General features: G+C 40.9%; 1 protein-coding gene across 1 annotated transcript; it reads left to right on the top strand.

The window, feature by feature from the left end:
- Positions 1-943: 943 nt before the first annotated feature.
- Positions 944-14,092, top strand: psmb6 (proteasome 20S subunit beta 6). The gene is made up of 6 exons (XM_055901357.1): positions 944-1,058; positions 2,565-2,632; positions 3,761-3,892; positions 5,587-5,716; positions 12,695-12,839; positions 13,869-14,092. The coding sequence occupies exons 1-6, from the start codon at positions 969-971 to the stop codon at positions 13,994-13,996; spliced, it is 693 nt and encodes a 230-aa protein (XP_055757332.1). The 5' UTR covers positions 944-968; the 3' UTR covers positions 13,997-14,092.
- Positions 14,093-16,182: the final 2,090 nt, after the last annotated feature.

Below are 16,182 nucleotides of genomic sequence, written 5' to 3' on the forward strand. Positions count from 1 at the left end.
GCCAAAAGAGAACGATAAGGGGGTAGGGAAATACAGATAACCCGCGCTGGGCCAAACCAAAATATACAACACTTTTACAATCACATGTATGTACAATATTGATATGAAAAAGTGTTTGTACACCAAAGAATAACATTAGCTATGCAGCTGTAATTAAATAAAAAAATACACTGAATTATTATTATTATTATCAGATTATTAACATCCCCTCTTGACCTGGCCTATTTGAACTGGTCCTTGTGTGCAACTTGGTGCGTAATCTAGTGGAACATCACACTGCTACACAAGCATAGGCCTATTCAATTCATATCCATATTATCCATATTTCATTCAGCGTTTGAAACTATGACCCCATCCTCAGTAGCCTATTCTAGGAGGCTATGGAAGTACTTCTCACCTCGAAATTGCCTTGCTATTCATGTTGAATAAAATTCGTCTGTAAATTTGAACTAAGAAGCTGCTAAATCGTTGATTTTACATCTTGCCTAGGCTACTGTAGGCTATCTATTAGATGTAGGCCTATCAGGGGCGTTTGGCTACCTACATCTGCGAGTTAACCATTTATAACGGGTTGTAGTCTTAACATCTGGCATATAATAACGGCTTAATTTCCAGGAAATAGCCTAACATTCGTTTTTTGAAGTACAATAAGGGCAAATTATATTTTCTCTTGCGACATTCAAATACCTTTATTAGTCACATTAGCTAGCAATAATTATTATTTTGATGGAAAACCGAATTTAGCTTCCAAGGTCGTTAGAAGTTAAATTTAGATTCCTTCTTAATTCGATTGATAACGTTATAGAAAAGGAGTTTATTGGCAAAATGTGGCAACCCCTCTCTTGCTGTTAAAAAAAACTATGTAGGCTACTATTCAGGCCTTGTGTGCGGGTTTTGAGGAGTCAGATGGATAGCAATTTTATTTTGACCTGGCAACCCTGGACGTACGCTAAATAAGTTGTTTCAAAATGGCGGCAGCAACGGCGATGCAGTTCGGTCAGTTCTCCTCCGGTAGCGACATGGCACCGGACTGGACCATGAAGGAAGTCAGCACCGGGGTAAGTGGTCCGCATGGTGTGGCTGAAACCGGTCCCGATAGGTTGTTCCGGTCCCGATAGGTTGTTCCAGTGCAAAGTTAGCTAGAACTTTGTTACCCCGCTGAATGAGACAGCACTTCTGGCGACAGTCATGGCTAGCTAATTACTAATGATAGCCTCTCCATTATTAAACCAAGTTCATTCATTATCATTTATATCTATCTCATACAACTCATTTAGTTAAGTTGAGCCAGTTGGCTAATGATTTTTGATTAGCTACGTTTGAACAAAACTTAACCAAATATTTTATAAGTAAAATGAAACACACAGTGCAGAAAGTTCTCTCTAGACATTATTTGTTAACCCTATATAACCCTAGATAGTCTATATGATAACCCTATATAACCCTAGATATGATATGATAATCCTATATAACCCTAGATATTCTTTGTTAACCCTATATAACCCTAGATATTATATATGTTAACCCTTTATAACCCTAGATATTATATGATAATCCTATATAACCCTATATATTATATGATAACCCTATATAACCCTAGATATTATATGTTAACCCTATATAACCCTAGATATTATATGATAACCCTATATATTATATGATAACCCTAGATATTATATATGTTAACCCTATATAACCCTATATATTATATGATAACCCTATATAACCCTATATATTATATGTTAACCCTATATATTCTATATATTATGTTAACCCTATATAACCCTAGATATTCTATATGATAACCCTATATAACCCTAGATATTATATGATAACCATAGATATTATATGTTATATGATAATCTTATATAACCCTAGATATTATATGTTAACCCTATATAACCCTATATATTCTATATGTTAACCCTATATAACCCTAGATATTATATGTTAACCCTAGATATTATATGTTAACCCTATATAACCCTAGATATTATATGTTAACCCTATATAACCCTAGATATTATATGTTAACCCTAGATATTATATGTTAACCCTATATAACCCTAGATATTATATGTTAACCCTATATAACCCTAGATATTATATGTTAACCCTAGATATTATATGTTAACCCTATATAACCCTAGATATTATATGTTAACCCTATATAACCCTAGATATTATATGTTAACCCTATATAACCCTAGATATTATATGTTAACCCTATATAACCCATGTTTACATGGTTCTGTGCTCCAGGTGAAATGTGAACTCACTACCATCTATCTGCTTTGAACAGGTTGGACATGACTAGCTATCAAAATCAAAGCACCTGAGCTAACATTTCTGTGTCCTTCTTTCTCCCTCCTCTCTCTCCATCCTTTTCTATCCCTCCTCTCTCTCTCTCTCTCTCTCTCTCTCTCTCTCTCTCTCTACTCATCTCTCTCCATCCTTTTCTATCCCTCTCTCTCTCTCTCTACGCATCTCTCTCCATCCTTCTTTCTGCCTCCTCTCTCTCTCTCCTCATCTCTCCATCCTTTTCTACCCCTCCTCTCTCTCAGACCACCATTATGGCAGTGGAGTATGATGGAGGTGTGGTGATTGGTGCAGATTCCCGTACTACTACTGGGTGAGTTGAACCGGCTGCCCCATCGTGCCCCATCGTGCCCCATCGTGCCCCATCGTGCATACATTTATTTTGTCCCCCAACACCAAACGTGATCAGGACACGCAGGTTAAAATATCAAAACAAACTCTGAACCAATTATATTAATTTGGGGACAGGTCGAAAAGCATTAAACATTTATGGCAATTTAGCTAGTTAGCTTGCAATTGCTAGCTAATTTGCTTTATTTACCTAGCTTGCTATTGCTAGCTAATTTGCTTTATTTACCTAGCTTGCAATTGCTAGCTAATTTGCTTTATTTACCTAGCTTGCTATTGCTAGCTAATTTGCTTTATTTACCTAGCTTGCTATTGCTAGCTAATTTGCTTTATTTACCTAGCTTGCTGTTGCTAGTTAATTTGTCCTGGGATATAAACCTTGAGTTGTTATTTTACCTGAAATGCACAAGGTCCTCTACTCCGCCAATTAATCCACACATAAAACGGTCAACCGAATCGTTTCTAGTCATCTCTCATCCTTCCAGGCTTTTTCTTTCTCTTGACTTTATATTGCGATTGACAACTTTCATAAATTAGGTGCATTCTTCAGTCACCCACGTGGGTATAACCAATGAGGAGATGGCACGTGGGTACCTGCTTCTAAAAACCAATGAGGAGATGGGAGAGGCAGGACTTGCAGCGTGATCTGCATCAGAAATAGAACTGACTTCTATTTTAGCCCTTGGCAACGCAGACGCTCGTTGTTTGGCTAACAATGAATTCCCTGCAAATGGCTCTCTCTCTCTGTCTCTCTCTCTGTGTCTCTCTCACCTCTCACCTCTCTCTCTCTCTCTCTCTCTCTCTCTCTCTCTCTCTCTCTCTCTCTCTCTCTCTCTCTCTCTCTCTCTCTCTCTCTCTCTCTCTCTCTCTCTCTCTCTCTCTCTCTCTCTCTCTCTCTCTCTCTCTCTCTCTCTCTCTCTCTCTCTCTCTCTCTCTCTCTCTCTCTCTCTCTCTCCTCTCTCTCTCTCTCTCTCTCTCTCTCTCTCTCTCTCTCTCTCCTCTCTCTCTCTCTCTCTCTCTCTCTCTCTCTCTCTCTCTCTCTCTCTCTCTCTCTCTCTCTCTCTCTCTCTCTCTCTCTGACTCCTCTCTCTAGGGCCTACATAGCCAACCGCGTGACAGACAAGTTGACTCCTATTCATGACAGAATCTTCTGCTGTCGGTCTGGTTCTGCTGCCGATACTCAGGCTATAGCTGATGTTGTTACCTACCAGCTGGGGTTCCACAGGTAGACTACATTTACAGTTCAACCACATACCACAGGTAGACTACGTTTACAGTTCAACCACGTATCACAGCCGTATCACAGGTAGACTACGTTTACAGTTCAACCACATACCACAGGTAGACTACGTTTACAGTTCAACCACGTATCACAGGTAGACTACGTTTACAGTTCAACCACGTATCACAGCCGTATCACAGGTAGACTACGTTTACAGTTCAACCACGTATCACAGCCGTATCACAGGTAGACTACGTTTACAGTTCAACCACGTATCACAGCCGTATCACAGGTAGACTACGTTTACAGTTCAACCACATACCACAGCCGTATCACAGGTAGACTACGTTTACAGTTCAACCACGTATCACAGGTAGACTACGTTTACAGTTCAACCACGTATCACAGCCGTATCACAGGTAGACTACGTTTACAGTTCAACCACGTATCACAGGTAGACTACGTTTACAGTTCAACCACGTATCACAGCCGTATCACAGGTAGACTACGTTTACAGTTCAACCACGTATCACAGCCGTATCACAGGTAGACTACGTTTACAGTTCAACCACGTATCACAGCCGTATCACAGGTAGACTACGTTTACAGTTCAACCACGTATCACAGCCGTATCACAGGTAGACTACGTTTACAGTTCAACCACGTATCACAGGTAGACTACGTTTACAGTTCAACCACATACCACAGGTAGACTACGTTTACAGTTCAACCACATTTACAGTTCAACCACATATCACAGGTAGACTACGTTTACAGTTCAACCACATACCACAGGTAGACTACGTTTACAGTTCAACCACATACCACAGGTAGACTACGTTTACAGTTCAACCACATACCACAGGTAGACTACGTTTACAGTTCAACCACGTATCACAGGTAGACTACGTTTACAGTTCAACCACGTATCACAGCCGTATCACAGGTAGACTACGTTTACAGTTCAACCACATACCACAGGTAGACTACGTTTACAGTTCAACCACGTATCACAGGTAGACTACGTTTACAGTTCAACCACGTATCACAGGTAGACTACGTTTACAGTTCAACCACATACCACAGGTAGACTACGTTTACAGTTCAACCACGTATCACAGCCATATCACAGGTAGACTACGTTTACAGTTCAACCACGTATCACAGCCATATCACAGGTAGACTACGTTTACAGTTCAACCACATATCACAGGTAGACTACGTTTACAGTTCAACCACATATCACAGCCATATCACAGGTAGACTACGTTTACAGTTCAACCACATACCACAGGTAGACTACGTTTACAGTTCAACCACATACCACAGGTAGACTACGTTTACAGTTCAACCACGTATCAACAGTATGTTAGGTACACACTGTCCTCTACTGCATCCACACTACTGTAAAAATACAACAGGAATCCACACTACTGTAAAAATACAACAGGAATCCACACTACTGTAAAAATACAACAGGAATCCACACTACTGTAAAAATACAACAGGAATCCACACTACTGTAAAAATACAACAGGAATCCACACTACTGTAAAAATACAACAGGAATCCACACTACTGTAAAAATACAACAGGAATCCACACTACTGTAAAAATACAACAGGAATCCACACTACTGTAAAAATACAACAGGATTCCACACTACTGTAAAAAGACTTCCTCCTTCTCTTCCCCAGTATTGAGCTGGATGAAGCCCCATTGGTCCAGACAGCTGCCAATCTGTTTAAGGCGTCCTGCTATAGGTACAGAGAGGAGCTGATGGCCGGGATCATCGTGGCGGGATGGGACAAGAGACGGGGAGGACAGGTTAGACTCTCCACTATCAGACACTACTCAATACTTACTCTGTCCTTCTCTGTCCACTATCAGACACTACTCAATACTTACTCTGTCCTTCTCTGTCCACTATCAGACACTACTCAATACTTACTCTGTCCTTCTCTGTCCACTATCAGACACTACTCAATACTTACTCTGTCCTTCTCTGTCCACTATCAGACACTACTCAATACTTACTCTGTCCTTCTCTGTCCACTATCAGACACTACTCAATACTTACTCTGTCCTTCTCCCTCCACTATCAGACACTACTCAATACTTACTCTGTCCTTCTCTGTCCACTATCAGACACTACTCAATACTTACTCTGTCCACTATCAGACACTACTCAATACTTACTCTGTCCTTCTCTGTCCACTATCAGACACTACTCAATACTTACTCTGTCCTTCTCTCTCCACTATCAGACACTACTCAATACTTACTCTGTCCTTCTCTCTCCACTATCAGACACTACTCAATACTTACTCTGTCCTTCTCTGTCCACTATCAGACACTACTCAATACTTACTCTGTCCTTCTCTGTCCACTATCAGACACTACTCAATACTTACTCTGTCCACTATCAGACACTACTCAATACTTACTCTGTCCTTCTCTGTCCACTATCAGACACTACTCAATACTTACTCTGTCCACTATCAGACACTACTCAATACTTACTCTGTCCTTCTCTGTCCACTATCAGACACTACTCAATACTTACTCTGTCCTTCTCTGTCCACTATCAGACACTACTCAATACTTACTCTGTCCTTCTCTGTCCACTATCAGACACTACTCAATACTTACTCTGTCCTTCTCTCTCCACTATCAGACACTACTCAATACTTACTCTGTCCACTATCAGACACTACTCAATACTTACTCTGTCCTTCTCTGTCCACTATCAGACACTACTCAATACTTACTCTGTCCACTATCAGACACTACTCAATACTTACTCTGTCCTTCTCTGTCCACTATCAGACACTACTCAATACTTACTCTGTCCTTCTCTGTCCACTATCAGACACTACTCAATACTTACTCTGTCCTTCTCTGTCCACTATCAGACACTACTCAATACTTACTCTGTCCTTCTCTGTCCACTATCAGACACTACTCAATACTTACTCTGTCCTTCTCTGTCCACTATCAGACACTACTCAATACTTACTCTGTCCACTATCAGACACTACTCAATACTTACTCTGTCCTTCTCTGTCCACTATCAGACACTACTCAATACTTACTCTGTCCACTATCAGACACTACTCAATACTTACTCTGTCCTTCTCTGTCCACTATCAGACACTACTCAATACTTACTCTGTCCTTCTCTGTCCACTATCAGACACTACTCAATACTTACTCTGTCCTTCTCTGTCCACTATCAGACACTACTCAATACTTACTCTGTCCTTCTCTGTCCACTATCAGACACTACTCAATACTTACTCTGTCCTTCTCTGTCCACTATCAGACACTACTCAATACTTACTCTGTCCTTCTCTGTCCACTATCAGACACTACTCAATACTTACTCTGTCCTTCTCTGTCCACTATCAGACACTACTCAATACTTACTCTGTCCTTCTCACTCCACTATCAGACACTACTCAATACTTACTCTGTCCACTATCAGACACTACTCAATACTTACTCTGTCCTTCTCTCTCCACTATCAGACACTACTCAATACTTACTCTGTCCTTCTCTCTCCACTATCAGACACTACTCAATACTTACTCTGTCCTTCTCACTCCACTATCAGACACTACTCAATACTTACTCTGTCCTTCTCACTCCACTATCAGACACTACTCAATACTTACTCTGTCCACTATCAGACACTACTCAATACTTACTCTGTCCTTCTCTGTCCACTATCAGACACTACTCAATACTTACTCTGTCCTTCTCTCTCCACTATCAGACACTACTCAATACTTACTCTGTCCTTCTCTGTCCACTATCAGACACTACTCAATACTTACTCTGTCCTTCTCACTCCACTATCAGACACTACTCAATACTTACTCTGTCCTTCTCTGTCCACTATCAGACACTACTCAATACTTACTCTGTCCTTCTCTGTCCACTATCAGACACTACTCAATACTTACTCTGTCCACTATCAGACACTACTCAATACTTACTCTGTCCTTCCCTCTCCACTATCAGACACTACTCAATACTTACTCTGTCCTTCTCACTCCACTATCAGACACTACTCAATACTTACTCTGTCCTTCTCACTCCACTATCAGACACTACTCAATACTTACTCTGTCCACTATCAGACACTACTCAATACTTACTCTGTCCTTCTCTCTCCACTATCAGACACTACTCAATACTTACTCTCTCCACTATCAGACACTACTCAATACTTACTCTGTCCTTCTCTGTCCACTATCAGACACTACTCAATACTTACTCTGTCCTTCTCTGTCCACTATCAGACACTACTCAATACTTACTCTCTCCACTATCAGACACTACTCAATACTTACTCTGTCCTTCTCTGTCCACTATCAGACACTACTCAATACTTACTCTGTCCTTCTCTCTCCACTATCAGACACTACTCAATACTTACTCTGTCCTTCTCACTCCACTATCAGACACTACTCAATACTTACTCTGTCCTTCTCTGTCCACTATCAGACACTACTCAATACTTACTCTGTCCTTCTCTGTCCACTATCAGACACTACTCAATACTTACTCTGTCCACTATCAGACACTACTCAATACTTACTCTGTCCTTCTCTGTCCACTATCAGACACTACTCAATACTTACTCTCTCCACTATCAGACACTACTCAATACTTACTCTGTCCTTCTCTGTCCACTATCAGACACTACTCAATACTTACTCTGTCCTTCTCTCTCCACTATCAGACACTACTCAATACTTACTCTGTCCACTATCAGACACTACTCAATACTTACTCTGTCCTTCTCTTTCCACTATCAGACACTACTCAATACTTACTCTCTCCACTATCAGACACTACTCAGTACTTACTCTGTCCTTCTCTGTCCACTATCAGACACTACTCAATACTTACTCTGTCCTTCTCTCTCCACTATCAGACACTACTCAATACTTACTCTCTCCACTATCAGACACTACTCAATACTTACTCTGTCCTTCTCTCTCCACTATCAGACACTACTCAATACTTACTCTGTCCTTCTCTGTCCACTATCAGACACTACTCAATACTTACTCTGTCCTTCTCTCTGTCCACTATCAGACACTACTCAATACTTACTCTGTCCACTATCAGACACTACTCAATACTTACTCTGTCCACTATCAGACACTACTCAATACTTACTCTGTCCTTCTCTCTGTCCACTATCAGACACTACTCAATACTTACTCTGTCCACTATCAGACACTACTCAATACTTACTCTGTCCACTATCAGACACTACTCAATACTTACTCTGTCTCTCTCCACTATCAGACACTACTCAATACTTACTCTGTCCTTCTCTGTCCACTATCAGACACTACTCAATACTTACTCTGTCCTTCTCTGTCCACTATCAGACACTTCTCAATACTTACTCTGTCCACTATCAGACACTACTCAATACTTACTCTCTCCACTATCAGACACTACTCAATACTTACTCTGTCCACTATCAGACACTACTCAATACTTACTCTCTCCACTATCAGACACTACTCAATACTTACTCTGTCCTTCTCTGTCCACTATCAGACACTTCTCAATACTTACTCTGTCCACTATCAGACACTACTCAATACTTACTCTGTCCACTATCAGACACTACTCAATACTTACTCTCTCCACTATCAGACACTACTCAATACTTACTCTGTCCACTATCAGACACTACTCAATACTTACTCTGTCCACTATCAGACACTACTCAATACTTACTCTGTCCACTATCAGACACTACTCAATACTTACTCTGTCCTTCATCAGACACTACTCAATACTTACTCTGTCCTTCTCTGTCCACTATCAGACACTACTCAGTACTTACTCTGTCCTTCTCTCTCCACTATCAGACACTACTCAATACTTACTCTGTCCTTCTCTGTCCACTATCAGACACTACTCAATACTTACTCTGTCCTTCTCCCTCCACTATCAGACACTACTCAATACTTACTCTGTCCTTCTCTGTCCACTATCAGACACTACTCAATACTTACTCTGTCCTTCTCTGTCCACTATCAGACACTACTCAATACTTACTCTGTCCACTATCAGACACTACTCAATACTTACTCTGTCCTTCTCTGTCCACTATCAGACACTACTCAATACTTACTCTGTCCTTCTCTGTCCACTATCAGACACTACTCAATACTTACTCTGTCCTTCTCTGTCCACTATCAGACACTTCTCAATACTTACTCTGTCCACTATCAGACACTACTCAATACTTACTCTCTCCACTATCAGACACTACTCAATACTTACTCTGTCCACTATCAGACACTACTCAATACTTACTCTCTCCACTATCAGACACTACTCAATACTTACTCTGTCCTTCTCTGTCCACTATCAGACACTACTCAATACTTACTCTGTCCACTATCAGACACTACTCAATACTTACTCTGTCCTTCATCAGACACTACTCAATACTTACTCTGTCCTTCTCTGTCCACTATCAGACACTACTCAATACTTACTCTGTCCACTATCAGACACTACTCAATACTTACTCTCTCCACTATCAGACACTACTCAATACTTACTCTGTCCTTCTCTGTCCACTATCAGACACTACTCAGTACTTACTCTGTCCTTCTCTCTCCACTATCAGACACTACTCAATACTTACTCTGTCCTTCTCTGTCCACTATCAGACACTACTCAATACTTACTCTGTCCTTCTCTGTCCACTATCAGACACTACTCAATACTTACTCTGTCCTTCTCTGTCCACTATCAGACACTACTCAATACTTACTCTGTCCTTCTCTGTCCACTATCAGACACTACTCAATACTTACTCTGTCCACTATCAGACACTACTCAATACTTACTCTGTCCTTCTCTGTCCACTATCAGACACTACTCAATACTTACTCTGTCCTTCTCTGTCCACTATCAGACACTACTCAATACTTACTCTGTCCACTATCAGACACTACTCAATACTTACTCTGTCCTTCTCTGTCCACTATCAGACACTACTCAATACTTACTCTGTCCTTCTCTGTCCACTATCAGACACTACTCAATACTTACTCTGTCCTTCTCTCTCCACTATCAGACACTACTCAATACTTACTCTGTCCTTCTCTCTCCACTATCAGACACTACTCAATACTTACTCTGTCCACTATCAGACACTACTCAATACTTACTCTGTCCTTCTCCCTCCACTATCAGACACTACTCAATACTTACTCTCTCCACTATCAGACACTACTCAATACTTACTCTGTCCTTCTCTCTCCACTATCAGACACTACTCAATACTTACTCTGTCCTTCTCTGTCCACTATCAGACACTACTCAATACTTACTCTGTCCTTCTCTGTCCACTATCAGACACTACTCAATACTTACTCTGTCCACTATCAGACACTACTCAATACTTACTCTGTCCTTCTCTGTCCACTATCAGACACTACTCAATACTTACTCTGTCCACTATCAGACACTACTCAATACTTACTCTGTCCTTCTCTCTCCACTATCAGACACTACTCAATACTTACTCTGTCCTTCTCTGTCCACTATCAGACACTACTCATTCCCCACTCTGTCCACTATCAGACACTACTCAATACTTACTCTGTCCACTATCAGACACTACTCAATACTTACTCTGTCCTTCATCAGACACTACTCAATACTTACTCTGTCCTTCTCTGTCCACTATCAGACACTACTCAATACTTACTCTGTCCACTATCAGACACTACTCAATACTTACTCTGTCCACTATCAGACACTACTCAATACTTACTCTGTGCACTATCAGACACTACTCAATACTTACTCTGTCCTTCTCTGTCCACTATCAGACACTACTCAGTACTTACTCTGTCCTTCTCTGTCCACTATCAGACACTACTCAATACTTACTCTGTCCTTCTCTGTCCACTATCAGACACTACTCAATACTTACTCTGTCCTTCTCTGTCCACTATCAGACACTACTCAATACTTACTCTGTCCTTCTCACTCCACTATCAGACACTACTCAATACTTACTCTGTCCACTATCAGACACTACTCAATACTTACTCTGTCCTTCTCTCTCCACTATCAGACACTACTCAATACTTACTCTGTCCACTATCAGACACTACTCAATACTTACTCTGTCCACTATCAGACACTACTCAATACTTACTCGGTCCTTCTCTGTCCACTATCAGACACTACTCAATACTTACTCTGTCCTTCTCTGTCCACTATCAGACACTACTCAATACTTACTCTGTCCTTCTCTCTCCACTATCAGACACTACTCAATACTTACTCTGTCCTTCTCTGTCCACTATCAGACACTACTCAATACTTACTCTGTCCTTCTCTGTCCACTATCAGACACTACTCAATACTTACTCTGTCCTTCTCTGTCCACTATCAGACACTACTCAATACTTACTCCGTCCTTCTCTGTCCACTATCAGACACTACTCAATACTTACTCTGTCCTTCTCTCTCCACTATCAGACACTACTCAATACTTACTCTGTCCTTCTCTGTCCACTATCAGACACTACTCAATACTTACTCTGTCCTTCTCTGTCCACTATCAGACACTACTCAATACTTACTCTGTCCTTCTCTGTCCACTATCAGACACTACTCAATACTTACTCCGTCCTTCTCTCTCTCTTGTCCAGTAGGAGATATGGGTATTCTGGTCAGACAGCATCAATATCAGTCAGACCCTAACCCTCTCTCTGTCCCCCCCCCCCGTCCCCCCCCCAGGTGTACACTGTTCCAGTAGGAGGAATGCTGGTCAGACAGCCTGTATCAATCGGGGGGTCAGGATCCACCTATACCTATGGTTACATGGACTCCAACTACAAACCCAACATGACAAAGGACCAGTGTCTTCGCCTGGTATCTGGAGGTACACAAAACTCTGTTCAGTTTTAACACACAATATAAATTATATACTCAAGTAGAAAAATAAGTAGCTGTAAAGATAGCGTACTTTAGACAAGTTAAACACGCTGGGCAGAAGGGTACAGATGTTAAAGGGCAATCTGTAGTTGGGACAGAGCGGTCACCTCACCATTGTTTATTTTTCAAAAACATTTTTACCCCTTTTTCTCCCCAATTTTGTGGTATCCAATTGGTAGTTACAGTCTTGTCTCATCGAAACACAACCAACCTGCACTGCTTCTTGACACAACGCCTTGCTTAACCCAGAAACCAGCCGCACCAACGTGTCGGAGGAAACACAGGGCAATGTCAGCCTGCACTGCGCCCGGCCCGCCACAGGAGTCGCTAGTGCGCGATGGGACAAGGACATCCCTGCCGGCCAAAACCCTCCCCTAACCCGGACGACGCTGGGCCAAATGTGTCTCCCGGTCGCGGCCGGTCGCGACAGAGCCTGGACTCGAACCCAGAATCTCTAGTGGCACAGCGATGCCTTGGAAGATCGCGCCTTACTGTTCCTGTAAACAGACGAGGGTTTAGGAGAAATGCAACCACTCACAGACAGTCATGGTCACAGACCACTGGACCAAAATTAAAGTTTATAATGATAAAACAAAAAATAACATGTATGTTTTGATGGAAAAACAAAATAAAACACAAGCTCTGACGGGACAATAAGAATCAACGTCATCAACACAAAGACACAAAGACATAAGTAACAGGGCAAATACAGACTTATTTTAATGTGGATCAGACGATGGACAGTTTTAAGTGAAACCGGAATGGAGCCCTCAGAAAACAGTTCAGAGTTTAAAACTCAGTTTTAAGGGCAGTACTCTGAACAGGGCTGTAAGGGGAGACGGATCTATAACAGGGTCATATATATATCAGAGAAACATTTAAATATTAATTCATTTTTTTAACATTTATTTCACCTTTTATTTATGAACTATTATTATATTATGATTGCGTTAACTCTATATTATTCCTCCTACAGCGCTGTCCCTGGCTATGGAGAGGGATGGGTCCAGTGGAGGCGTGGTCCGGCTGGCAGCCATCTCAGAGACTGGCGTGGACAGACAGGTCATCCTGGGAAACCAGCTCCCTAAATGGTCTACTGCTTAAAGACACATGTCAGGATGTGATGTTGCATGGGTTTGTAAAACCCTTTCAGATTTATAATAAAAAACACATTTTAAATAAAGTTCTTTTGGAAGTAAATATTGTTTATTTTTGTTTGTTCACTGATGAACAGCCTGTGAGAGACCTCTTTCTGACTGGAGATATACCCTACTGTCTGTTTAAATGACTGGAGATATACCCTACTGTCTGTGTAAATGACTGGAGATATACCATACTGTCTGTTTAAATGACTGGAGATATACCCTACTGTCTGTTTAAATGACTGGAGATATACCCTACTGTCTGTGTAAATGACTGGAGATATACCCTACTGTCTGTTTAAATGACTGGAGATATACCCTACTGTTTAAATGACTGGAGATATACCCTACTGTCTGTTTAAATGACTGGAGATATACCCTACTGTCTGTTTAAATGACTGGAGATATACCCTACTGTCTGTGTAAATGACTGGAGATATACCCTACTGTCTGTTTAAATGACTGGAGATATACCCTACTGTTTAAATGACTGGAGATATACCCTACTGTCTGTTTAAATGACTGGAGATATACCCTACTGTCTGTTTAAATGACTGGAGATATACCCTACTGTCTGTGTAAATGACTGGAGATATACCCTACTGTCTGTGTAAATGACTGGAGATATACCCTACTGTCTGTGTAAATGACTGGAGATATACCCTACTGTCTGTTTAAATGACTGGAGATATACCCTACTGTCTGTTTAAATGACTGGAGATATACCCTACTGTCTGTTTAAATGACTGGAGATATACCCTACTGTCTGTTTAAATGACTGGAGATATACCCTACTGTCTGTGTAAATGACTGGAGATATACCCTACTGTCTGTTTAAATGACTGGAGATATACCCTACTGTCTGTTTAAATGGCTGGAGATATACCCTACTGTTTAAATGACAGGAGATATACCCTACTGTCTGTGTAAATGACTGGAGATATACCCTACTGTCTGTGTAAATGACTGGAGATATACCCTACTGTCTGTTTAAATGACTGGAGATATACCCTACTGTCTGTTTAAATGACTGGAGATATACCCTACTGTCTGTTTAAATGGCTGGAGATATACCCTACTGTCTGTTTAAATGACTGGAGATATACCCTACTGTCTGTGTAAATGACTGGAGATATACCCTACTGTCTGTTTAAATGACTGGAGATATACCCTACTGTCTGTTTAAATGACTGGAGATATACCCTACTGTCTGTGTAAATGACTGGAGATATACCCTACTGTCTGTTTAAATGACTGGAGATATACCCTACTGTCTGTTTAAATGGCTGAAGATATACCCTACTGTTTAAATGACTGGAGATATACCCTACTGTCTGTTTAAATGGCTGAAGATATACCCTACTGTTTAAATGACTGGAGATATACCCTACTGTGTAAATGACTGGAGATATACCCTACTGTGTAAATGACTGGAGATATACCCTACTGTCTGTTTAAATGACTGGAGATATACCCTACTGTCTGTGTAAATGACTGGAGATATACCCTACTGTTTAAATGACTGGAGATATACCCTACTGTGTAAATGACTGGAGATATACCCTACTGTCTGTTTAAATGACTGGAGATATACCCTACTGTCTGTGTAAATGACTGGAGATATACCCTACTGTCTGTGTAAATGACTGGAGATATACCCTACTGTGTAAATGACTGGAGATATACCCTACTGTGTAAATGACTGGAGATATACCCTACTGTCTGTGTAAATGACTGGAGATATACCCTACTGTCTGTGTAAATGACTGGAGATATACCCTACTGTCTGTGTAAATGACTGGAGATATACCCTACTGTCTGTGTAAATGACTGGAGATATACCCTACTGTGTAAATGACTGGAGATATACCCTACTGTGTAAATGACTGGAGATATACCCTACTGTCTGTGTAAATGACTGGAGATATACCCTACTGTCTGTTTAAATGACTGGAGATATACCATACTGTCTGTTTAAATGACTGGAGATATACCCTACTGTCTGTGTAAATGACTGGAGATATACCCTACTGTCTGTGTAAATGACTGGAGATATACCCTACTGTCTGTTTAAATGACTGGAGATATACCCTACTGTCTGTGTAAATGACTGGAGATATACCCTACTGTCTGTGTAAATGACTGGAG

Source organism: Salvelinus fontinalis, chromosome 36 (genome assembly GCF_029448725.1).
Source record: "Salvelinus fontinalis isolate EN_2023a chromosome 36, ASM2944872v1, whole genome shotgun sequence".
In the NCBI taxonomy this organism is placed as follows: domain Eukaryota; kingdom Metazoa; phylum Chordata; class Actinopteri; order Salmoniformes; family Salmonidae; genus Salvelinus; species Salvelinus fontinalis.